Raw genomic sequence first — 25,642 nt, forward strand, 5'->3', positions numbered from 1 at the left:
GAGTCTTCACAGGTCTTCCACCTCTAGTTATCCAAAATTCTAAAATAGCATGGTCGCTACCTCCTAGGGTCCCAGCCACTTTTACCTCCTCAACCATTTCCTCCCTGTTTATAAGGATTAGATCCAAGGTAGCAGTTCCCCTTGTTTTCTCCCTTACCTTTTGGAAGATAAAGTTGTCAGCAAGAGAGGATAAGAATTTCCTTGACCTGTTAGTTTTGCCTGAGAGAGATTCCCAACAAATGTCTGGATAGTTGAAATCTCCCATGACAACTATGTCATATTTTTTGGAGAACTTGGCCATCTGATGCATAAAGAGTTCATCTATATCTTCGGCTTGCACAGGCGGCCTGTAGTAAATGCCTACAATGGTGTCCTTTCCATTGTTCTGTCCTTGTATTCTTACCCAAACAGTTTCCACAGAACTCCCAGTCTCTGAAGCTTCAATCTCTGTGCAGATATACGCGTTTCGAACATACAATGCGACACCCCCTCCTCGTTTATCAAGTCTGTTTCTTGCAAATAAGTTGTATCCTTCTAGTCTTGTATTCCAATCATGTGTATTGTCCCACCAAGTTTCAGTGATTCCAATTACATCATATTTCTTTTCCTGTGTTAGTAGTTCCAATTCTCCTTGTTTGTTGCCCATGCTTTGTGCATTAGTATAGAAACATTTTAGTTTGTGATTGGTTTCTCTTTCTCCAATATTTTTATTAATTAGATTCTTTCGTCTTTGTTCTTCCTTTCCACTTCTAATAGCAGAGTTCTCAATAGCATTTGTCAGGTGTATGGCTTTTTCTGGTCTTTTGCTTCCCTTCCCATGTTGTTCTAGTTTAAAGCTCTCCTTACAAGTGTAGCAAGGCGACTTCCAAATACATGCTTTCCAGTCTTCGTAAGGTGCACCCCATCTCTAGCAAGTAGTCCATCGTATAAGTAGTTCACTCCGTGATCCAGAAATCCAAATCGTTGCTGACGGCACCATCGACGTAGCCAGTTGTTCACCTGCAGAATCTTATTCCACCTCCTTGTTCCATGGCCATCCACTGGGAGGATGGAAGAGAAGACCACCTGCGCTCCCAGTTCTTTCACTATGGGCCTATGGGCCTCTTTGAATTCAAAAGGATGCCATTTGGCCTAGCCAATGCCCCCGGTACATTCCAACAACTGCTGGAGAGGTGTCTAGGTGATTTGAACTTTGAAGCCACACTCATTTACCTGGATGACATCATAGTATATGCTGCCTCATTTGAAGATCACCTGCAGAGACTAGAGCAATTGTTGAGCTGTCTGCAGAAGTATGGACTGAAGGTGAAACCCCAGAAATGCCACTTGTTCCAGACCCAGATAGAGTACCTAGGTCATGTTGTTTCAGCTGAAGGAGTGAAGCAGTCATGGGAGGAAATCACGGTGATTCAGGATTGGCCAACCATGGAGACTGTAAAAGATGTCTGAGCGTTCCTGGGGCTGATGGGTACTATCGTCGCTTCGTGAAGAACTTTGACCATGTGGTACAACCTCTGCTCGAGCTTCTGAAAGGGGTACTCCTGAATGTGATGGGTTATTCCATCTGTTGGGCGGAAAGGCAGGAGAAGGCTTTTCGTGACTTGAAGAAAGCGCTGACCGAAGCTGCGGTACTGTCCTATGCAGACTTCTCTATACCGTTCATTCTCCACACCGACAGATGCTTGCACGGACTTTGGGCTGCGTTGTTACAGGTCCAGGATGGGAAGGAGAGGGTGATTGCCTATGCTAGTCGGTCCCTTCACGATTCCGAGCACAACCCGGACAACTACATTTCCTTCAAGCTGGAATTGTTGGCATTAGTGTGGGCTATGACAGAGAGATTTGCAGAATACCTGTCTGGCTCAGAGGTGTTGGTGCGCACCGATAATAATCTATTAGCACATCTGGAGAATGCCAAGTTATGGGGCTCTGAAACAGCACTGGGTGGCCCGGATGGCGAAGGTCTGATATAGAATCGCTTACAGGAGGGGGCGGAGAATACCCACGCCAACACCCTATCCAGAGCAAAGCATGCGACACCTGGAAAGAGTACAGATGAGATGCTGGAGGAGGAGATTCCCCGGTTTCGGAAGACCGCTGGGAGGGTGGTGGCGACGCTGGACCAGATACGGACCCCCCACCATGAAGGAGTATTGGGAAAATCTCAGGATAAGTGGGTCCGGTTGCAGCAGGAAGATCGTGAACTTGCCCTGCTTAGACAATGGGTGACACTGAAGAAGCTGCCCAATCAAGAACAGAGGAGTACTCTGACTTCAGAAGCACTGAAGATAATCAGGCAGTGGAAGCACCTCCAGATGAGAAACAGGCTGTTATATGGGAAGGTTCAACTGCAAAAAGAGTTAGGAGCTTCCTGGTAGGTGGTGATTCCGGAGACAGTGCTGTCTACAGTGGCCGCTGAATCTCATGAAAAATTAGCTCACTTCGGTCATGAAAAAACTTTCCAGTGGCTACAGCAGTTTGTCTACAACCCTTGGTTAAGAACAGCGGTTGAAGAGGCTTGCAGTCTCTGTCGGGCATGTGAGTTGGCCAAATCCCCAGAAAAGAGAGCTCCTACACAAACTGTAGTGACATCAGCCCCCCAGGAGCTGTTGACTATCGACTACATCGGGCCAGCACACCAAGGATGCGACCACTGTCTAGTGATGATAGATCATTTCATGAAGTTTGCGGTTGTGACACCCACCCTGGATCAAACGGCCGAGTCCGCTGCACATGCAATCTGTAAAAATTTCATTCAGATGTATGGATGCCCACAACGGATCCATTCTGATCAAGGAGCCCGTTTCTTGGGAAGAGTAATGGATGAGCTACAATAAATCTATCAGCTTGACAGGTCTCATAGCATACCGTACCACCCTCAGAGAAAAGGGGCCTGTGAACAGTTTAACCATATTCTAATCAAAATGTTAAGGACCCTGGAAGACGATATGAAGGCTCGGTGGCCCGAGTATGTGTCTGAGCTCGTGTGGATCTACAATAATCGAGTCCATCAAACCACCGGATACACGCCCTACTCCTTGTTGTTTGGCCGAACAGGAAAAGAAGTCATGGAACTAGAGCTGGACCCGGAGGAGGACTACCCACGGACGGGGGAGTCTTCCTGGATCCGAGAACATCAAAACCCACTTAACACCAGACACTATATCCAGAATGAATAAAACTTGGATACAATGGTAGAAGCATGTTATGTACATGTCCTATTCTAGGGGGGTGGCCGTTATGATACATGGATCTTTGAGATGGTCGGTTCAAATGGTCAAGGTGGACCCGGAGGGTAGATTTATTTTTAAATATGCATTTATAGATATGCTACCTTATGTACTACTGAAACAGCACAGAAAGAGGACTTAAAAATCCTCCAATAATAGAAAACAGCAAAAGAGCAAAAAGGTTTACCCGACCAGGCCTCCAGACAAATGCACTATCAGGATGCAATGGACCCATTTAATTAAGATGGAAACACAGGTGCAAGAATACCGATGAAACATCCGCTCACAGCCTGCCATTTAGACACTGTTCATATGTTCAGGTTTTAAATACATTAGATAGGGACTGCTTCAATACGGGTTACCTTGACGTTGGTGAAGCAGCTTGGCATACATTTTTTTGCAAAAAAAGTATCGACTAAATACCCTGTGTTTGTTATTACCTTTTATCAGCACTTGCTGATTATTGTTATATGTCTTATTGCAAGGTATTTTTGCACATTTGTCATTCTGCGCTTTTTGTTTAAGTTTTTTATTGTGCATCAACATACCCGGCAACCGCCCCCTCCATGTATTGGTAGGCTGTGAGCGGTTGTTTCATCGGTATTCTTGCACCTGTGTTTCCATCTTAATTATATGGGTCCACTGCATCCTGATAGTGCATGTGTCTGGAGGCCTGGACGGGTAAACCTTTTTGCTCTTTTGCTGTTTTCTACCTTATGTACTACTCAATATTTATAACTCGCCACTGGAAAAAATGGATGTACTCCAACAGGCTGCAATCTTTGTATCACAGTATTCTGATGCTAAGATGTTATGTCTGGGTGATTTAATATGTTTCTTAACACCTACTTGGATGAATGAGTGCTGCACACTCTAGGCCTAGTAATCAGGACACTACTGTGTTAGATGCTTTCATAACAGAGATGGGCTGGATTGATTTGTGGAGACAGCAGAATCCTCTTAAGAAAGAATTCTCCTGTTATACGCCATCTGTTCACTGTTTATCCAGAATTGATCATGCATTTGGGAATAATGCTGTATTGTCGGATCTGCGTGAAATTGAGTACTTTCCTAGGGCAGCATCAACCCATGCTCCATTGGTGATGTGCCTTCATCTAGGTGGCCCTAACAGACCTAAGAGGCTCCGCATACATCCGTTTTGGCTCTCCCTCATAGGGGAACAAGACAGAATAATAGACCAATTAGAGGTATTTAGACCATGCTGATTTCCCTGATAGATTGCTAGTGTGGGATACACTTAAAGCATAATTGAGGGGATGTGTCAGGTCCACGATTTCATATATTAAAAGGAAATCCTGTATTGGGGAGCAGAGACTTGCTGAGGAGTGTAAATTATTGGACGCTGAGTATATCAATAACCCCTCTGATGATTCTTTACATCGGTGGCTTGGGAAGGGGAGGATTTGATACAATTACAGGATAAAGCCCAGAGAAGACTTTTTTTCTCTAACAAACTTATTTTGAATTGAATAACCAATCGTGTAAATTCTTAGCATACGTAGTCCAACAATATCAAATGTCTCCATCCATTCTGGCCATTAATACAAGAGAGGGAACTCCGCTACCTAAATCTGACCAAATCGCAGACAGATGTGAAGAATACTTTAGAGTTATATGACTCTCAACTGAATCACACTATAGAAGAGATTAATGAGGACTTTGACCATATAGAATTTCCTAAACTTTCTGGTGAGGATCGGGCGTTCTTGGATAGAGATATCACGTTGGAGGAAATTCGGGAAGCCGCCATGTCTCTCTCCAATGGGAACACTCCGGGCCCTGATGGCATGCCCATAGAACTATATAAAAGATACATAGATCAGACAGGGCCGGTTGGGCAGCAAACCCTCTCCGAAGCACTTATAAAACACTCACTTCCCCAATCCTTTTATGATGCCACTATAGAGGTAATTCCAAAGCCAGATAAACCTTCTGAGGAGTGTGGTGCTTATCGCCCTATATCCCTGCTTAATACAGACTATAAAATACTCACTAAACTTATAGCTAATAGATTGAAAGCGGTAATACTAAGCATTGTACACGAAGATCAATCCGGCTTTATGCCAGGAAGATCCACTTCCTCTAATGTTAGAAGGGTACAGGTTCTAACGCAGATAGGCCACAAATATAGGAAACCTCGGGCGATAGCCTCTTTAGATACAGCCGAGGCTTTTCATTCATTGGAGTGGAAATTTTTGCAACGTGTGCTTCTGAAATTTGGCTTCTCTGACAAATTTTGCAAGTGGATTGAATGACTCTCCAGAGTATGAAAGTGATGATATGTGTGGACTTGAGAATGTGTGTCTATTATAACCTGACCTGGTACGAGCTCATAACTCTGATAACGGACCTGTTGGTGAGGAGGAGCAATGCTTTATAGAGCACATTATGGTGAATGCTATGTCTCATTCGTTTTGTTTATTATTGAAAGTGTGATATATCTGTGTCACTGTGGACGGTGATTATATGGATTATTCTGATCTTACACTGCATTGTCATATGTTTGTCATCTTATTTTGTAGAATCTTTCAATAAAAAGAGTTTAAAAAAAGAAATAATCCGTCACTATATGGAAAGCAAAGTCACTGCACAATGTTAGTTATGTCACGTCCTTATCAATTTTATTGTATATACATAGATACACACGGTCGGACTGGCCTGGGGGGGGGTATCGGGGAAATCCCCAGTGGGCCCTTGGTTGTGGGAAGGAAAGGAGGAGAAGAGAAGAAGAAAAAAAGAAAAAAAAGTCTGCCGTTTTTAGGGGTGCGGGCCCTTTAAAAGCACAGGCAGAGTATGTGCAGGGGTGCGTGCACGCAGCTGTCATTACATGAACCACTGTGCCAAGCGTTTCGATCAATACTGAAGAGTGTGCGCCCGTCATCACCGGCATATGACATCAGTGTCATGTGTCATTCACCGCTGGCCTCTGCTATGACGGCGGCCATTTTACTTTGTGCGCTCTGGACCTGAGGAGGAGGACGCTGTACAGCGCTGGAAGTGCAGGAAGGTAAGAGGAATCTTTTTTTTTTTGTCCCCTCGCTCTGTACATGAAGCCAGGACAAAGGGCCAGGATGGCAACACATGGGAGGCCAGGATGGATACACATGGGGGGGCAGGATGGAAACACATGGGAGGCCAGGATGGAAACACATGGAGGGGCCAGGATGGCTACACATGGAGGGGCCAGGATGGCTACACATGGAGGGGCCAGGATGGCTACACATGGAGGGGCCAGGATGGCGACACATGGAGGGGCCAGGATGGCGACACATGGAGGGGCCAGGATGGCGACACATGGAGGGGCCAGGATGGCGACACATGGAGGGGCCAGGATGGCGACACATGGAGGGGCCAGGATGGCGACACATGGAGGGGCCAGGATGGCGACACATGGGGGGGCCAGGATGGCGACACATGGGGGGGCCAGGATGGAGACACATGGGGGGGCCAGGATGGAGACACATGGAGGTCAGGCTGTATACATATAGGGGCCAGGATAGAGACACATGGGGTGCCAGAATGGATAAACATGGGGTGCCAGGATGGAGACACATGGGGGGGCAGGATGGAGACACATGGGGGTCAGGCTGTATACAAATAGGGGCCAGGATAGAGACACATGGGGGGCAAGAATGGATAAACATGGGGTGCCAGGATGGATACACATTGGGGGGCTAGGATGGATACACATGGGGGGGTCAGGATGGATACACATGGAGGGGCCAGAATGGATACACATGGGAGGGCAGGATAGATACACAGGTGGGGGCCAGGATGGAGATACACAGGTGGGGGCCAGGATGGAGACACATGGGGGGGGCCAGGATGGATACACATGGGGGGGCAGGATGGAAACACATGGGAGGGCCAGGATGGATACACATGGGGGGGCAGGATGGATACACATGTGAGGCCAGGATGGCTACACATGGAGGGGCCAGGATGGCTACACATGGAGGGGCCAGGATGGAGACACATGGAGGGGCAGGATGGAGACACATGGGGGGGCCAGGATGGAGACACATGGGGGGGCCAGGATGGAGACACATGGAGGTCAGGCTGTATACATATAGGGGCCAGGATAGAGACACATGGGGGGCCAGAATGGATAAACATGGGGTGCCAGGATGGGGGGGCCAGGATGGAGACACATGGGGGGCCAGGATGGAGACACATGGGGGTCAGGCTGTATACAAATAGGGGTCAGGATAGAGCCACATGGGGGGCAAGAATGGATAAACATGGGGTGCCAGGATGGATACACATTGGGGGGCCAGGATGGATACACATGGGGGGGCCACGATGGATACACATGGAGGGGCCAGAATGGATACACATGGGAGGCCAGGATAGATACACATGGGAGGCCAGGATAGATACACATGGGAGGCCAGGATAGATACACATGGGAGGCCAGGATAGATACACAGGTGGGGGCCAGGATGGATACACATGGGGGGGCAGGATGGATACACATGGGGACCAGGATGGATACACATGGGGGGGCCAGGATGGATACACATGGGGACCAGGATGGATACACATGGAGGGGCCAGGATGGATACACATTGGGGGGCAGGATGGATACACATGGGGACCAGGATGGATACACATTGGGGGGCAGGATGGATACACATGGGGGGCAGGATGGATACACATGGGGACCAGGATGGATACACATGGGGGGGCCAGGATGGATACACATGGGGACCAGGATGGATACACATGGAGGGGCCAGGATGGATACACATTGGGGGGCAGGATGGATACACATGGGGGGGCAGGATGGATACACATGGAGGGGCCATGATGGAGGCACATGGAAGTCAGGCTGGATACATATGGGAGACCAGGATGGAGACACATGGGGGCCAGGATGGAGACAGATGGGGGGCCAGGAGGGAGACACATGGGGGCCAGGATGGATATATGGGGAGGGGCTAGGATGGATATATATGGGGGACAGGAAAAAAGACCAAGAAGCATATATATGGGGGTCCAGGATGCACATACATGGTGGTCCAGGATTCATATACTGTATATGGGGGAGCCAGGAAAAGGGACCAGGAAGGATATAAGGGGGCAGGATAAGACGCATATGAGGGCCAGTATGTATAGCTGGGGGTGCAGGGTGGATATCTGGGGGCCAGGCTGGACAAGGGACATAAGGGGATCAAAATGGGGCATATTATAAAATAAAGAGGGCAAGGCTGGAGCATATTATAAAATAAATGGGGCCAGGCTGGGTGAGATTATTAAATAAAGGGGACAGGATGAGGGACTAAATTAATGCTTGAAGGCCAGAATGAGGAACACGCTATATTAGTTAATGGTGACAAGTGGGAAGCATAATTTCTTTAGGGTCCAATTAGGGACATTATTACTACTGTAATATAATTTACTTTTTAGGAATTACTGTGCATTGGGGATCTGCACAACGGAGGCAAGCGCAAAAAAAAGGCAACAGGATTAACCTCTTCTAAAATTTCGTAAGGACCAATAAACTTGGGACCCAACTTAGCAGAAGGAACCTTCAACCTTATATTCTTGGTGGATAACCATACCTTATCCCCCACCTGGAACGCCGGCCCCACCAAGCGTCGTTTATCCGCAAAAAATTTATACTTGCCCTGAGACTCCCCATTGTTCCTCTGGACCTCCCTCCAGACCTCCACTTACCGCAGAATGGCCGAATCAGCCCCTGGACACACCAATTCAAGCTGGGAAAACTCACCAAAATGAGGGTGAAAACCATAATTACAGAAGAACGGGGAAGTACCAGTGACTGATTGACATGATTATTAAACGCAAATTCTGCCATGGGTAAAGAAGAGCACAAATCATCCTGTCGAGATGTGGAAGACACCGTAAAATCTGCTCCAAAGACTGATTGGTCCTTTCAGTCTGACCGTTGGTCTCGGGATGATAGACTAATGTAAAGGTCAAACTGATACCCAGCCTTCTTTCAAAAAGCCCTCCAGAATTTAAACACAAACTGATACATTAACAATACACCCCTTCAAACAATTAGGACCCCAATTAACAATGTCCTGGGATTCCCAGTCAATAATCGGGTTATGTACTCATAACCAGGGAAACCCCAACATCAATCCCGCAGGAAGATGGTCCAGAACAAAACATGTAATACGTTCTTGATGACAGTACCCCACTTTGAGGATAACTCCTTGAAGACAAACTTAATAACATTATTAGCAAGAGGTGTTTTATCAATGGCCACGATATTAATGGGAATTCCCAACCTGACTGTCCCTAACTTACATTTGGCCACCAAGTCAGATTCAATCAAGTTCAAAGATGACCCGCAGTCCACAAAAGCTGAAGTGGGAGTACAACAGTTCTGGACATAAAGTTCCACTTCCAGCAGTAACTTAAACAATAAGGAAAAAGGTACCTGAGAGTCTGTGCAACCTCCTCAATAGATACCCAGACTTAGGCGTTTCCCGGCACATTGGGAAGGGAGGAGGGGCAGTCCATTTTCCAGTGTCCCGGACTACCACAGTAGAAGCAGAGTCTCTCTTTCCATAGTGGTTTCCTCTCCTTTTCATTGACGGTGATGGCCCCCACCTCCATGGGCTCGGAATGTAGTGTAACGTTGAGATTACTTGGAAGTAATGGAACTTCCAGCTGCATAACACCCCTCTCCCATAGTCTTCGATCTATCCGGATGACCTGAGTCATAGCCTCCTCCAAGAACTAGGTGGTGGATGGAGAGCCAGAGCATCCTTCAGATGATCAGACAGTCCCCTCCGGAACTGGCACCTGAGAGCAGAGTCGTTCCAGGACACCTCGGGGAACTATCGTCTAAACTCCGAGCAATACCACTCGGCTGAGCGGTTTCCCTGAACAGGACCCATGATAGTGTCCTCTGCCAACCTGACATGGTCCAGTTCATCATAGATAAGTCCTAAGGACTCAAAAAACCTCTCCACCGACAGCGATGCTCTAGGTGTGCTGAATGCTTATGGAGGAAAACATGCACACCAGAAGACTTCATACACTTCAAATTTATGTTAAGGACATATAACTGTGCCCTTCACCCCACCAAACAGACCTACTTCACCACCCTGATCTCCTCACTATCCAACAATCCCAAGAAACTTTTTAACACCTTTCACTCCCTCCTCAGGCCAAAAGCACAAGCCCCTATCACAGACATTTGTGCTGATGACCTGGCCTCCCACTTTACAGAAAAAATAGACAACATCCATCGGGAAATCCGCTCCCAATCACCAAGTTCAGTGACTCCCATCCCTCCCTGCATTTCCCCTGGCTCACTCTCCACATTCGATCCCATCACAGAAGAAGTCTCCAGGCTCCTCTCCTCTTCTCGTCCGACTACATGCACAACCGACCCCATTCCCTCACATCTCCTCCGGTCTCTCTCTCCAGTCGTCACAACTCACCTAACTACAATCTTTAATCTCTCCCTCTCCTCTGGCATTTTCCCCTCCTCCTTCAAACACTCTATCATTACTCCATTACTAAAGAAACCCACCCTCGATCCATCCTGCACAAACAACTACAGACCAGTCTCCAATCTCCCCTTCATCTCTAAACTCTTGGAGCGCCTGATATACTCCCGCCTTACCCGTTACCTCTCCACTCACTCCCTCCTAGACCCTTCACAGTCCGGTTTCCGCCCCCTACATTCGACAGAAACTGCACTCATCAAAGTGACCAATGACCTTCTGACAGCAAAACGTAATGGTGACAACTCTCTGCTCATTCTTCTCGACCTTTCTGCTTTTGACATTGTTGACCAGACTCTCCTACTCTCTAGGCTCCAGTCACTAGGCATTAAGGACACTGCTCTTTCCTGGTTCTCCTCCTATCTTTCTGACCGCTCCTTCAGTGTTCTGTTTTCTGGCTCCACTTCATCTCCTCTTCCTCTCACTGTCGGGGTACCTCAGGGCTCAGTCCTTGGCCCCCGTCTCTTCTCTCTCTACACGGCCCCAATTGGACGGACCATCAGCAGATTTGGCTTTCAGTACCATCTTTATGCTGATGACACACAACTATACACATCATCCCCTGACCTTACCTCCACCGTACTACAGAACGCCACTGACTGTCTGTCTGCAGTCTCCAACATCATGTCTGCTCTCTATCTGAAACTCAACCTCTCCAAAACTGAACTTCTTCTGCTCCCGCCATCTACTAACCTCCCTAAATCTGACATTTCCCTCTCCATGGGTGGCACCATAATAACACCCCGAAAGCAGGCGCGCTGTCTGGGTGTTATGTTTGACTCCGATCTCTCCTTCACCTCCCATATACAATCTCTTGCCCGCTCGTGCCGCTTACACCTAAAGAACATCTCTAGAATCCGCCCTTTTCTCACCATGGAAACAACAAAAACCCTCACTGTCGCCCTGATGCACTCCCGCCTGGACTACTGTAACGCTCTATTAATTGGCCTCCCCTCACTCGACTCTCCCCTTTCCAGTCCATCCTTAATGGCAGCAGCCAGGGTTGTCCATCTGGCTAATCGTTACTCGGACGTGTCCACTCTTCGCCAGTCGTTACACTGGCTGCCCATTCATTATAGGATACAATTCAAAGTACTTGTTCTCACCCACAAAGCTCTCCACAGTGCGGCACCCCCTTACATCTCCTCCCTCATTTCTGTCTATCGGCCTAACCGACCGCTGCGCTCTGCAAATGACTTTTGACTAACCTCTGCCCTAATCCGTACCTCCCACTCCCGACTCCAAGTTCTCCCGTGCTGCGCCAATCCTCTGGAATGCTCTACCCCAAGATATTGGGACCATCCACAATTTGCATAGTTTTAGTCGCTTGCTCAAAACACACTTGTTCAGAGCGGCCTATCACATTCAGTAAGCAAAGTCATTTTATGTTTGTGTGTGTGTAGCCCATTCACTATCTCCATCTAACCCCCACCCCCTGAAGATGGCTGGACCATCATTGTAAATACATCATTGTAAATACAAACCTGTGCTTTGTATCTCCCCCACCTCATTGTAGATTGTAAGCTCCCACGAGCAGGGTCGTCTTATTTCGCTTTAATTATTGTATTGTTAACGTTGTTACTTATGACTGTTGTGTTTGAAACTGTTCAACTGTAAAGCACTGCGGAAGATGTTGGCGCTATATAAATAAAGATTATTATATTATTATCCGTTCAGGGGCAGTAGGGGGCAGCATGAAAGCCCCGGACTGAGGATCCTCCCTGAGCAAGGATATAATTATCCCCACCCACTGACTCTCATCCCCACAGGATCGAGGTCAAATAATAATTTGCAACTCTCACTGAACGTACGAAACTTATCCTTCTCACCAGAAAAGGTGTCAGGTAGCTTGACTGAGGGTTCGGGAGAGTGCAAGATTACATCTACAGAATCACCAGTCCTACCAACAACATGGGGGGGCACCCAGCACAGTCTTGTAGTCTCCATCAACTCTTTCTGCAATTAAGTATGGGACGTGGCCAGGGCCCGGTGTTCTACCAACAATTCCCGCAACATCTGGGTCAGACTGGACACCTGATCTGCCAAGTTATGAAGCAGATCCAAAACCATGGGAAAAAAATGATAAACACCTATAATATATTAAATATACTGGTCACTTATAATGTAATGCTGCTGTAGCGCAGTAGTGCTTAACCTCCACCAGGGGGTGCTGATGAGAGAAGAAAGGTTGCACTCACAGCGTACCACCACAGTGCAGCAGCACAGGTGCCACTATGTGGCAAGAGAGTGGTCAAATGAGCCTGGTCATTAATGGACAGGGAACACAGTACAAGAGGAAAGAGCAATACACGTGGTTAGCTACAAGCCAGAGAAGTCAGAGCCAGTCGGGAGCAGAGATGTGAGACAGTAACACAGGTCAGAGGGCAAGACGGGTCAAATACCAAGAGGTCACAGCACGGGGAGCAAACACGAAGATGAGCAGGGTAGCAGGAGTGGGGAAGGTACGGGAACTCAGGAAACGGGCAGAGGACAAATCAGGGTGTAGCGGAGTCAGCCGGTCAAGCCAGGGGCAGGAACTATAACTGACGCTGCCTGCTGGTAGCAGCGGACTGAAATAGTCAAACAGATCCCAAAACGAGGCAGAGAAAGTTAAGCCCCACACGACCAGGCCAGGGAGAGAATAGCAAGAAACAAACCCTGACTTTGATCATGACATCAGACCTGCCACACCATTTTAAAATGGTGATAAGTGTCCGATCAACAATAAAACTTCCTCATTCTTCTGAACGGTGCAGTTTCTAATGGTCGGATCTAAGTGATCACCTATCTTGTGGAGCCCATGGATCAATAATAACTTGCTTTAACCAAAGAACCCCATTACTGTAATTACCACAATTATACATCCCAGTTATGGGGGTGCACAGTAGATGTGCAGGAGCTGCCTGCATTTTACAGTCAATGGTCCACTATAATCAGGATAACGACTGACAGATATTTGCATATAGCTGTAGGGTGGGCCCCTAGGGTCCATTCCCACTGTGGGCCCCAGACACACCAGTCCGACCCGGTATATACATACATATATATATATTTGGAGGAGTCATATCTCCCGACTCTGCAGATCGCATGCTGGTGTTATACTTGGCAGGTCCGGACCAGAGGTTATGGAGATGAATGAGGGAGACCAAACGTTCAAAAATAAACTTTCCTTTACATAGCAAGAACTTGATGAGAAGCATGTACATCACATTGCAGTTGTCATACTTTATGAATGCTTCTGCATTATGCAGTCAGGAACTTTCAGGATTCATGTGGCGGTACATAATTTTTGTTATAAGTCACAATAGTGCAGCAAACATGAGCTAAGGACCTCACCCTACTCTGTGTCTCCGCTATGCTCCCTGCCTGGAATCCAGATTCCCACTGCCATTATATCTTTGCTTTACATCAGAACGTACTATCTGATGTCTCCCTCCTGCACACAACACCATATCAATTCAGGAGGACTGCAATCAGATAGACCAAAGGTCACTAATCACAAGGAATTTGTTCTCCTGTGTGCCCATGTAGCTCAGTATGAGGGCTCCCACACAGTATGGTGGCCCCCACAAACCCCACACAGTATCACGGCCCCCACAGCACCTCACACAGTATTATGGCCACCACCACCTGCTACAGACAATAAGGACCCGCAGTCAGTATGGAGGAATTTACAGTCCATCACAACCCTTTACTTTATGGCCCGTACCAGCCACACATTCAGCATGAGAGTCCCAACAGCTCTTCTCTTAATATTAAGCCTCCACAATTCCTGATTTAAAAAAACACACACTACTCACCCAACCCCGTTCCCGAGGTGAACTGCTCCAGTCTGTGCGGTGTGAGTATTGAGGCTCCATACTACAGGTGTGATGTAGTGACGTCATTGTGCCTGCAGTACACGGAGTCTCAGACTTACAGGTGAAGGCAGAATGGTGGATCAGGAGCTTTGGACTCCCTGACTCACTATTCTATTCAATGGTATCACCGTCATGGGAGTGTGGATAGCACTGAAATTGTGATGATGGGAATGAGAGGGTGACCAATACCAAACCCCACGAGCCCTCTCAATGTATGGGCATCATAGCAACCGAGTGGGCTACCTTTATGGATGATACACTCCTGCCTATCCAACTATCGTATGGTAAATATCTCATAGATCCTGGGTTCATTAGTATCTGCACCAAGAATGAGGCTAAGTGAGTATTTGTTAATTAGCTGTGAGGTTGTCGGTGGGGTGGATGGAACCATCTTGAGCAAGTAGGGGGCAGTACTGTGGGAACATTAGAAAGTGGGGGGAAGGCAGTACTGTGGGGACATAATACTGTGTGTGAGGGGGATGCCAGTCCTGTGGAAAAATTATCCTGTGTGTATGGCAAGCTGGTATTGTGGGAACATTTTAATTTTACTATGTAGGGGGATCGCGGTACTGTGAGAAGATTATACTGTGTGTGGTGGGATGATGATACTGTGAGAAGATTATACTGTGTGTGGTGGGATGGTGATATTGTGAGAAGATTATACTGTGTGTGGTGGGATGGTGGTACTGTGAGATTATACTGTGTGTGGTGGAATGGTGATACTATGAGAATATTATACTGTGTGTGGTGGGATGGTGATACTGTGAGATTATACTGTGTGTGGTGGGATGGTAGTACTGTGAGAAGATTATACTGTGTGTGGTGGGATGGTGATACTGTGAGAAGATTATACTGTGTGGGGGGATAGTGGTACAGTGAGAAGATTATACTGTGTGTGGTGGGATGGTGATACTGTGAGGTTACACTGTGTGTGGTGGGATGATGATACTGTGAGAAGATTATACTGTGTGTGGTGGGATGGTGATACTGTGAGAAGATTATACTGTGTGTGGTGGGATGGTGATATTGTGAGAAGATTATACTGTGTGTGGTGGGATGGTGGTACTGTGAGATTATACTGTGTGTGGTGGAATGGTGATACTGTGAGAAGATTATACTGTGTGTGGTGGCATGGTGATACTGTGAGATTATACTGTGTGTGGTGGTATGGTGGTACTGTGAGAAGATTATACTGTGTGTGTGGTGGGATGGTGGTACTGTGAGAAGATTATACTGTGTGTGGTGGAATGGTGATACTGTGAGAAGATTATACTGTGTGTGGTGGGATGGTGATACTGTGAGATTATACTGTGTGTGGTGGTATGGTGATACTGTGAGAAGATTATACTGTGTGTGGTGGGATGGTGGTACTGTGAGAAGATTATACTGTGTGTGGTGGGATGGTGATACTGTGAGATTATACTGTGTGTGGGGGGATGGTGGCACTGTGAGAAGATTATACTGTGTGTGGTGGGATGGTGATACTGTGAGAAGATTATACTGTGTGTGGTGGGATGGTGATACTGTGAGAAGATTATACTGTGTGTGGTGGGATGGTGGTACTGTGAGATTATACTGTGTGTGGTGGAATGGTGATACTGTGAGAAGATTATACTGTGTGTGGTGGAATGGTGATACTGTGAGAAGATTATACTGTGTGTGGTGGGATGGTGATACTGTGAGATTATACTGTGTGTGGGGGGATGGTGGTACTGTGAGAAGATTATACTGTGTGTGGTGGGATGGTGATACTGTGAGAAGATTATACTGTGTGTGGTGGGATGGTGATACTGTGAGAAGATTATACTGTGTGTGGTGGGATGGTGGTACTGTGAGATTATACTGTGTGTGGTGGAATGGTGATACTGTGAGAAGATTATACTGTGTGTGGTGGCATGGTGATACTGTGAGATTATACTGTGTGTGGTGGTATGGTGATACTGTGAGATTATACTGTGTGTGGTGGTATGGTGGTACTGTGAGAATATTATACTGTGTGTGGTGGGATGGTGGTACTGTGAGAAGATTATACTGTGTGTGGTGGAATGGTGATACTGTGAGAAGATTATACTGTGTGTGGTGGGATGGTGGTACTGTGAGAAGATTATACTGTGTGTGGTGGAATGGTGATACTGTGAGAAGATTATACTGTGTGTGGTGGGATGGTGATACTGTGAGATTATACTGTGTGTGGTGGTATGGTGATACTGTGAGAAGATTATACTGTGTGTGGTGGGATGGTGGTACTGTGAGATTATACTGTGTGTGGTGGAATGGTGATACTGTGAGAAGATTATACTGTGTGTGGTGGGATGGTGATACTGTGAGATTATACTGTGTGTGGGGGGATGGTGGTACTGTGAGAAGATTATACTGTGTGTGGTGGGATGGTGATACTGTGAGAAGATTATACTGTGTGTGGTGGGATGGTGATACTGTGAGAAGATTATACTGTGTGTGGTGGAATGGTGATACTGTGAGAAGATTATACTGTATGTGGTGGGATGGTGATACTGTGAGAAGATTATACTGTGTGTGGGGGGATGATGATACTGTGAGAAGATTATACTGTGTGTGGTGGGATGGTGATACTGTGAGAAGATTATACTGTGTGTGGTGGGATGGTGGTACTGTGAGAAGATTATACTGTGTGTGGTGGGATGGTGATACTGTGAGAAGATTATACTGTGTGGGGGGGATGGTGATACTGTGAGAAGATTATACTGTGTGTGGTGGGATGGTGGTACTGTGAGAAGATTATACTGTGTGTGGTGGGATGGTGATACTGTGAGAAGATTATACTGTGTGTGGTGGGATGGTGGTACTGTGAGAAGATTATACTGTGTGTGGTGGGATGGTGATACTGTGAGATTATACTGTGTGTGGTGGGATGGTGGTACTGTGAGAAGATTATACTGTGTGTGGTGGATGGTGGTACTGTGAGAAGATTATACTGTGTGTGGTGGGATGGTGATACTGTGAGAAGATTATACTGTGTGTGGTGGGATGGTGATACTGTGAGAAGATTATACTGTGTGTGGTGGGATGGTGATACTGTGAGAAGATTATACTGTGTGTGGTGGGATGGTGATACTGTGAGAAGATTATACTGTGTGTGGTGGATGGTGATACTGTGAGAAGATTATACTGTGTGTGGTGGGATGGTGATACTGTGAGAAGATTATACTGTGTGGTGGGATGGTGATACTGTGAGAAGATTATACTGTGTGTGGTGGGATGGTGATACTGTGAGAAGATTATACTGTGTGTGGTGGATGGTGATACTGTGAGAAGATTATACTGTGTGTGGGGGGACGGTGGTACTGTGAGAAGATTATACTGTGTGTGGTGGGACGGTGGTACTGTGAGAAGATTATACTGTGTGTGGGGGATGGTGATACTGTGACAAGATTATACTGTGTGTGGTGAGATGGTGATACTGTGAGAAGATTATACTGTGTGTGGTGGGATGTTGATACTGTGAGAAGATTATACTGTGTGTGGTGGGATGGTGATACTGTGAGAAGATTATACTGTGTGTGGTTGGATGGTGATACTGTGAGAAGATTATACTGTGTGTGGTGGGATGGTGATACTGTGAGAAGATTATACTGTGTGTGGTGGGATGGTGATACTGTGAGAAGATTATACTGTGTGTGGTGGATGGTGATACTGTGAGAAGATTATACTGTGTGTGGTGGGATGGTGATACTGTGAGAAGATTATACTGTGTGTGGTGGGATGGTGGTACTGTGAGAAGATTATACTGTGTGTGGTGGGATGGTGATACTGTGAGAAGATTATACTGTGTGTGGTGGATGGTGGTACTGTGAGAAGATTATACTGTGTGTGGTGGGATGGTGATACTGTGAGATTATACTGTGTGTGGTGGGATGGTGATACTGTGAGAAGATTATACTGTGTGAGCGGCATCATATATACTGCATAAGGGGTGTAAAAAGGCGAGTCATAAGAACAAATCCTCAGGGCTGTGCGGCATTTGTATATAGACTGCCATCTGCCGTCCAGATGTGACTCTACGGAATCACTGGGAAGAGGGAGAGTTTCAGGAAGGAAGAGTCTAGATGATACACCAGGTCTGGTGACCTTGATGACGCAGTTTCCTGTTATTATAAACGCCATAGCTCCAAAGGAAAGGGGTGCGGGGAGGAATCAGAGGTACGGCCATGGTAAAGTGCCCGAGGCAGCTGGTTGTGTGGCAGAACCCTGCTTACAGGGGCATAATGGGGGCATTACACTGTGTGGGGAAAAGAAAGGGGCCCTGTACTATGAGAACACTCTGTCTCCTCACTGCCTGTCCTCCATATTGGGGTCGTATGTATCTATTACAAGAAACGGAACAGAAACTTGATGATTCTTAAAAGAGTCTCAGTGTAGAAGGGGTTAATGTCCCCTGCGCTCAGTAATGGGGGGAATCTCCACATACCTCCACCTGCAGAGCCGCACTCCACATATATGGCTGCTCTGTGCACAGGACCTGTGATGAGGTCACAGGAGGGGAGGAGTCAGGGGTCACATGATCTCCGGAGTGCAGACCTCCATGGCGGCTTCTCCTCAGTCAGTGACATTCCCGCCATTATTCGCCCCTCACTACTGGCACAATTACCCCGCGCCGCCTTCTCTACACAGTGTTATGTGTGGAATGTAACGTGTGATTTCTCTGGAGGGAAATAGACCCCACACAGGAGGGAATTCTCCCCAGTTACCGGCCGTCTACTATATGGCGGCATATGATTGTGCTATCGACTCCACACCAGGAGCTAAAATGCCCAAATCTCTAATTTAACCGCTATAAGAGAAGATATAACAAATTTCCCCTAAATTCACACAGCGGAGGAGGCCTCACTTGGAGCAATGTGACTCGCGCACAGAAAATCTATTCCCGGTTCTGTGATTAAGTTATCGGCCAACAGGAAGAAGAAAGGTCTGAATTACAGCCCAGACTGGAGGAGAAACTGCAGGAGTGAGAATTGGCCAATCAGCGCTCTTCACCCCTATACTTATCTACACAAATACAAGATATGAAATGACAATTAGACGCCATTCTCACCACCAGAACGGAGAGGCGCTAACTTGGAGTAAAGCCGCGTTTTATCACCATGCCAATAAGCCTAATAAGATGCCGCTCGTAAGCTCAGAATGAGAGAGTCACTGCATATAATCTCCTCTATAAAAGACCCTAAGGGTCAGATCTCAGCCCACCCCGATGTCATGTATAGCACTTATAATGAATACCCCCAGAGTTTGTATTCCCCCCACAATCACCCCCCCTCACTACAGGAGTCATTCCTTCACACACTACATCTACCTAACCTGACTGAGTCCGCGGCACAACAACTCCATTTACACATCTCTGAGGAGGAAATAGTTTCAACAAGCAAAAAACTAAAAAGAGGAAAGGCCCCGGGGCCGGATGGTCTTACAGCAATATATTATAAAAAATTCAGCGATGTGCTGACACCACATATAAAAACCTCTGTAATTCACTACTAAATGGCTCACAGCTGCCCCCTGAGCTCTACGTGGCGCATGTAACCGTAATCCCTAATCCTAAGAAAGATCATCTCACAACAAATTATAGACCTATATCCCTCTTATACATTGACTTCAAAATCTTTACATCCATTGTGACTAACAGGACCAATAAAATCCTCCCTCACCTCATCCATCGGGATCAGGTTGGTTTTATACCAGCGCGACAGGCCCCAGATAATATCAGGAGAGCGTTAAATATTATTCATACAACTAACCTACAGCGAAAGCGACTTCTCCTGCCTGCATTAGATATTGAGACGGCTTTCGATTCGGTGTCCTGGACATATCTCTTTACGGTTCTATCGGAAGTCGGATTCTCCCCTAAACTTATAAAGTGCCTCCAATTATTATATGATAGCCCTATCGCTTATGTAAAACTCCCGTCACCACACCCCCCTCCAATTAATATTCAGAGGGTACCAGGCAGGGCTGTCCTCTATCTCCGGATCTTTTTGCACTTGTAATGGAACCCATTGTGGAAGCAATAAGGAGAAATCAGAATATCCTGGGCCCTGAGAATATGGGAGACCAATATAAAGTCAGTCTCTTTGCGGATGATCTCCTGCTAACATTAATAAGTCCCCACACTACACTCCCTCACTTGTTTTCCCTCCTTCACGAATTTGAGAAGATCTCAGGGTCAAAGATTAACATTGATAAATCCGAAGCATTATTTGTAAATTTTCCTAAGAGCAAACTAATATAGCCTCCCATTTTGGGTTTATAGACAAAGAACATTATCGAACATATCTGCGTATCAACTTAACAGCCAACAGGTCACCTCTGTTTAGGTGGAATTACACTCCACTGATCCAAAACTTCCAGAGGGACCTGGATAGATGGGCTTCCTCAAAGTTATCCTGGCTCAGCAGAACACAGGCATTAAAAATGGTGTCACTGCCTCGCTTCTTATATCTATTTAGGTCCCTCCCAATTATGGTGCCAGCCAGAACGTTCCCTCATTTACACTCTATGATGTCTAAGTTTCTTTGGCTCGGAAAACAACCCAGAATTGTGCAAAAACTTATGTTCCGTCACAGAAAAGAAGGGGGTTTATCCCTCCCTAATTTTACACTTTATTACAAGTCGGCACAGATTGCTCCATTAATAAGTGCGTGTTCATATCCCAATAGTCCGAGATGGGTTATTCTGGAATCATTTCTCTCTAAACCATTCTAAACCATTATCAGGCCTAATGTGGATCACAGACCGACTTCCACGGGGGTTAATGAATGTGGCTCCTTTTACAGTCCACTAGTTGCTTCTTTGGAGGAAAGTCCAGTTTAAATATAACTTACAATCAAGCCCTTCTCCCCTGACAGCTATATTACACAACCCCATGTTCCCGCCAGGCCTTGAGCCACAAATGTTTTCTTGGTGGAAGCTGAAAGGTAAATGTGGCGCCCGCAGGAGTATGGTCGCCACAGTGGCATTACCTTCTTCCTAGGGAGTGTGATGTCATGCTTGGAAGCAATGAATGGTCTCTCTGGCAGTTAATCACTACATGCAACACAGTTCCCACTCCAGGCCAGCAGAGCGAGCTCTGAACCAAAACTAAGGGGAAGAGCTACTCTCTGGGGGCCAGGAAGGAGATGAGGAGTTCGTGTGAGGAGGGCAACGAGTGTAGGTGTGAGGAGAGGAGCTGGGAGATTGAGCAAGGAGCTGAGGCTCATCGCCAGCTACAGCGCATGATCTGGAGCCCGGTCTCCAATGCTGTATGGATACTGACGTTCCTGCAGCAGAAACCAGAGGAATAGGAAGCTGTAAATGCTCTGTTCCCCTATAAGACTCGGAGGCACAACAGCAACGTGTGAGCCAGGAGAGATAGAAGGCTACAGCTGTCTGCCATACGAGGGAGTTCTAAGAGAGAACAAGGAGGAACTTCAGTGTAACACAGTACTGCATATTCCTCAAATAAGCGCTAGGAAGGAGACTACACAACCCATCTGCATAGAGAGGTTCCTAAATTGCTTCCAGGCTAACCAGCTCCTGTTCCATCTGTACTCTGGATTGCATTTGCCAAGCAAAGTAAAGGTAAAAGAAACTGCACCCTGTTGTGTCCTTGCCTTCTTCCCACAACCTCTTCAGCACTGCTACATCTCTGTGCCTAACACTGCACCCTCTTCATCAACACCTATTCTCACTGCCCTGGGACTACAGCTCTACCTGTGGGGAGCTATCACATCTTGCTGCCATATACCATCTGTCCCAGAGGATCTGTCTGCAGCTTCGGCTTACCATCTTCATTGCTGAGCACCACAGGTGGCATCACGTATCATTCACTCATAAACTTTATTCATCCACTCTTAAACCCCTTATACATGGGCGCCCAGGGCCACGGACCAGGTCACCGTGCTGTGACACTTCCCTCTCAGATACTGGCCCGGTACCGAGTACCCCACCGCCCTGGTGGGCGACCCATATTCATATACTTAAACATTTGTGTTACCCATTTAAGATCTTACTTGACAGACAGGAATTTGTTAAAAAATTTGACCCTCCAGTTAGGGAGGTAATGCGATTGAACCAGATCTCCCACTTTGCAAAGCAGATCCTCCCGAGCGGCACTACACTCAGGGCAACGAGTTTTGAAAATAAATGTCTAAATGACCCTTTGGGCAGGGGAACGATCTCATTGATCTACTATGCTATAAATTCTCCACAAGATGATGAAAAATTGAAGTATATGTTACAATGGGAGGAGGATCTGAGGTTTTAACAGTCAATTGATGAATGGTATCGTAGCTGTGACACCCTATCAAAAGGTAATCACCAAACTTCCCTTATGGAGACCTCCTTAAAACTATTGCACAGAGTCTATTATGTACCGGAAAAAATTCACAGCATTTTTCCTAATGTCTCGGGAGACTGTTTTAGGGGCTGTGGATTTTCTGGTGACATGAGACATATTTGGTGGTCTTGTACGGTGGTTTCTGAGCTTTGGGAGAAGGTGAAGCGTCTGATAGCACAGATGTATGGTGGACCGGTTCTTCTGGAACCTTCTACCCTTTTACTGTGAGCCAGGCCTTCCTGGCTTCCAAAAAGCTTTCAGAAGCTAGTAAACTACTTATGTATGGCCACTAAAATCCACATTGCGGCAAAGTGGAAGTCGCCCTCACTGCCAATATCTATGGTAAAAGAGAAGATGAACGACATTATGTTATACGAAAGAATAGAAGCAACTAGAACCGACAGGTGGGATTCTTTCTTCAGGGTTTGGCATCCCTGGATGGAGCTTCACTCAGATATTCGACTGGATCAGGCACCGAGGCTCTCTCCGTAGCCAATTGAGAACTGGTCACAGCCTGGGACGGGATTCATATATGATCCTACAATAGTGAGTTGTATAACCGCTTTAAACACCCTGGATTGGTTATTGATGATAACATTATAGATTATTGGATATCATATAATTAAATCCTTTGTGCCTTTCCCTACCCCGTCTATGTCCTGTCTCTCCTTAATTATTTGAAGTTTATTGAATGTATGTTAAATTGTTAGTTTACGCATTAACCTGTTTGTGATGCCATTCACATTTTGGACGCATGAAATATGATATTAGAAACAATAGGTAATATGGCCATTTCCTTGCATGCGTCCTGCATTTTGCCAAAGGAAAGGAAGTTGCCTAATAATTAAGCACACCTTATATAGGTTGTTGGTGTCATTAGACCACACCCCTCATTACAGAGATGCAAATCACCTGATTTACATAATTGGCAGTTGACCTTCAAGCCTACACAGCTTGGAGTAGGACAACATGTATAAAAAGGATGATGTGATCAAAATACCCATTTGCCTAATAATTCTGCACGCAGTGTACATCACCTCACCCTATATACTGAACTTTGGGGTACATGTTTTTTCTATTAGTCACCTACTGACTCACCTTAAGGGGGTGAATTATGGGTATAGTTTTACATTTGGAATTAATAAAGTTTAGTTTTATCCTTTTGTCAGCAAACATGAGGAATGACAAGAGACAACCAATTTAAGAAGATTCTATTTTGGTTAAAACTATTCCAACATTATGAACATAAAAAAGGCTTCTCCCCTCTGTGACGTCTCTGATGTTTATTAACAGTTGATTTCCAAGTAAAATATTTCCCACATTAAGAAAATGAAAATGGTTTCTCCTCTGTGTGACTGCTCTGATGGCGTTCAAGAAGCGCTTTCTGGTTAAAATATTTCCCACATTCTGAACAGGAAAAAGGCTTCTCCCCTGTGTGAATTCTCTGGTGTTTAACCAAATTTGATTTCTGGATAAAACATTTCCCACATTCTGAACAGGAAAAAGGCTTCTCCCCTGTGTGAGTTCTCTGATGCTTAACAAAATGTGATTTCTGGTTAAAACATTTCCCACAATCTGAACAGAAATAAGGCTTCTCCCCTGTGTGAGTTCTCTGGTGGATAACAAAATGTATTTTCTGGTTAAAACATTTCCCACATTCTGAACAGGAAAAAGGCTTCTCCCCTGTGTGAATTCTCTGGTGTTTAACAAAATATGATTTCTGGTTAAAACATTTCCCACATTCTGAACAGGAAAAAGGCTTCTCCCCAGTGTGAGTTCTATGGTGATCAACCAAATTTGATTTCTGGTTAAAACATTTCCCACAATCTGAACAGGAAAAAGGCTTCTCCCCAGTGTGAGTTCTATGGTGATCAACCAAACTTGATTTCTGGTTAAAACATTTCCCACATTCTGAACAGGAAAAAGGCTTTTCCCCTGTGTGAATTCTATGGTGATTAACCAAATGTGATTTATCTGCAAAACAATTCCCACATTCTGAGCAGGAAAAAGGCTTCTCTCCTGTGTGAATTCTCTGGTGTTTAACCAAATTTGATTTCCGGTTAAAACATTTCCCACATTCTGAACAGGAAAAAGGCTTATCCCCTGTGTGAGTTCTATGGTGATTAACCAAATCTGATTTCTGGTTAAAACATTTCCCACAGTCTGAACAGGAAAAAGGTTTCTCCCCTGTGTGAGTTCTCTGGTGTGTAACAAAATGAGATTTCTTGTTAAAACATTTCCCACAATCTGAACAAGAAAATGACTTTTTTGCTTTAGGAGCAGTTTGTTTTTTAATGCCTCTTTTGTGACTTTGGTTTCCCTTAGTAGTCAGTAATGAATCAGAAGATGGGATCTGTTTCATAGGATCAGATGACAGATCTTTGCTGTGAATGGATGATGATATATCTGGAGTAATAGCAATCACTTCAGTTGTATCTTGTAGGATCTCAAGATCATCAGATTTAAAAATTGAAGATGTCAGCGGTCCTTCTGATCTCCTGGTACAGTCATCTGCTAAGACAAAAAACAATTTTCTTTAATAAAATATCATTGAGTTTTATATTTTTGAACATTTCTACTTAAATAAGTTGTCCACTACTGTAACTTTTTTTTCATAAATCTTGCTATTATGTGCCAGTAAAAACATCCACTATGTTTATTTTAGCAATATTACCTTTTATCATGCTCTAGCAG

General features: G+C 45.8%; 1 protein-coding gene across 1 annotated transcript in view; it reads right to left on the reverse strand.

Annotated features, from left to right (window-relative positions):
- Window positions 1-24,142: 24,142 nt before the first annotated feature.
- The window catches only part of LOC141100551 (uncharacterized), an 82,687-nt gene continuing 81,187 nt past the window's right edge, over window positions 24,143-25,642 (reverse strand). The window contains exon 3 of the mRNA XM_073589113.1: window positions 24,143-25,195. Within this exon, the coding sequence (XP_073445214.1) occupies window positions 24,270-25,195 (926 nt within the window). The 3' untranslated portion in view covers window positions 24,143-24,269. The remainder of the gene's footprint in view (window positions 25,196-25,642) is intronic.

Source organism: Dendrobates tinctorius, unplaced genomic scaffold (assembly GCF_039654945.1).
Source record: "Dendrobates tinctorius isolate UK_male_01 unplaced genomic scaffold, ASM3965494v1 ptg000106l, whole genome shotgun sequence".
In the NCBI taxonomy this organism is placed as follows: Eukaryota; Metazoa; Chordata; class Amphibia; order Anura; family Dendrobatidae; genus Dendrobates; species Dendrobates tinctorius.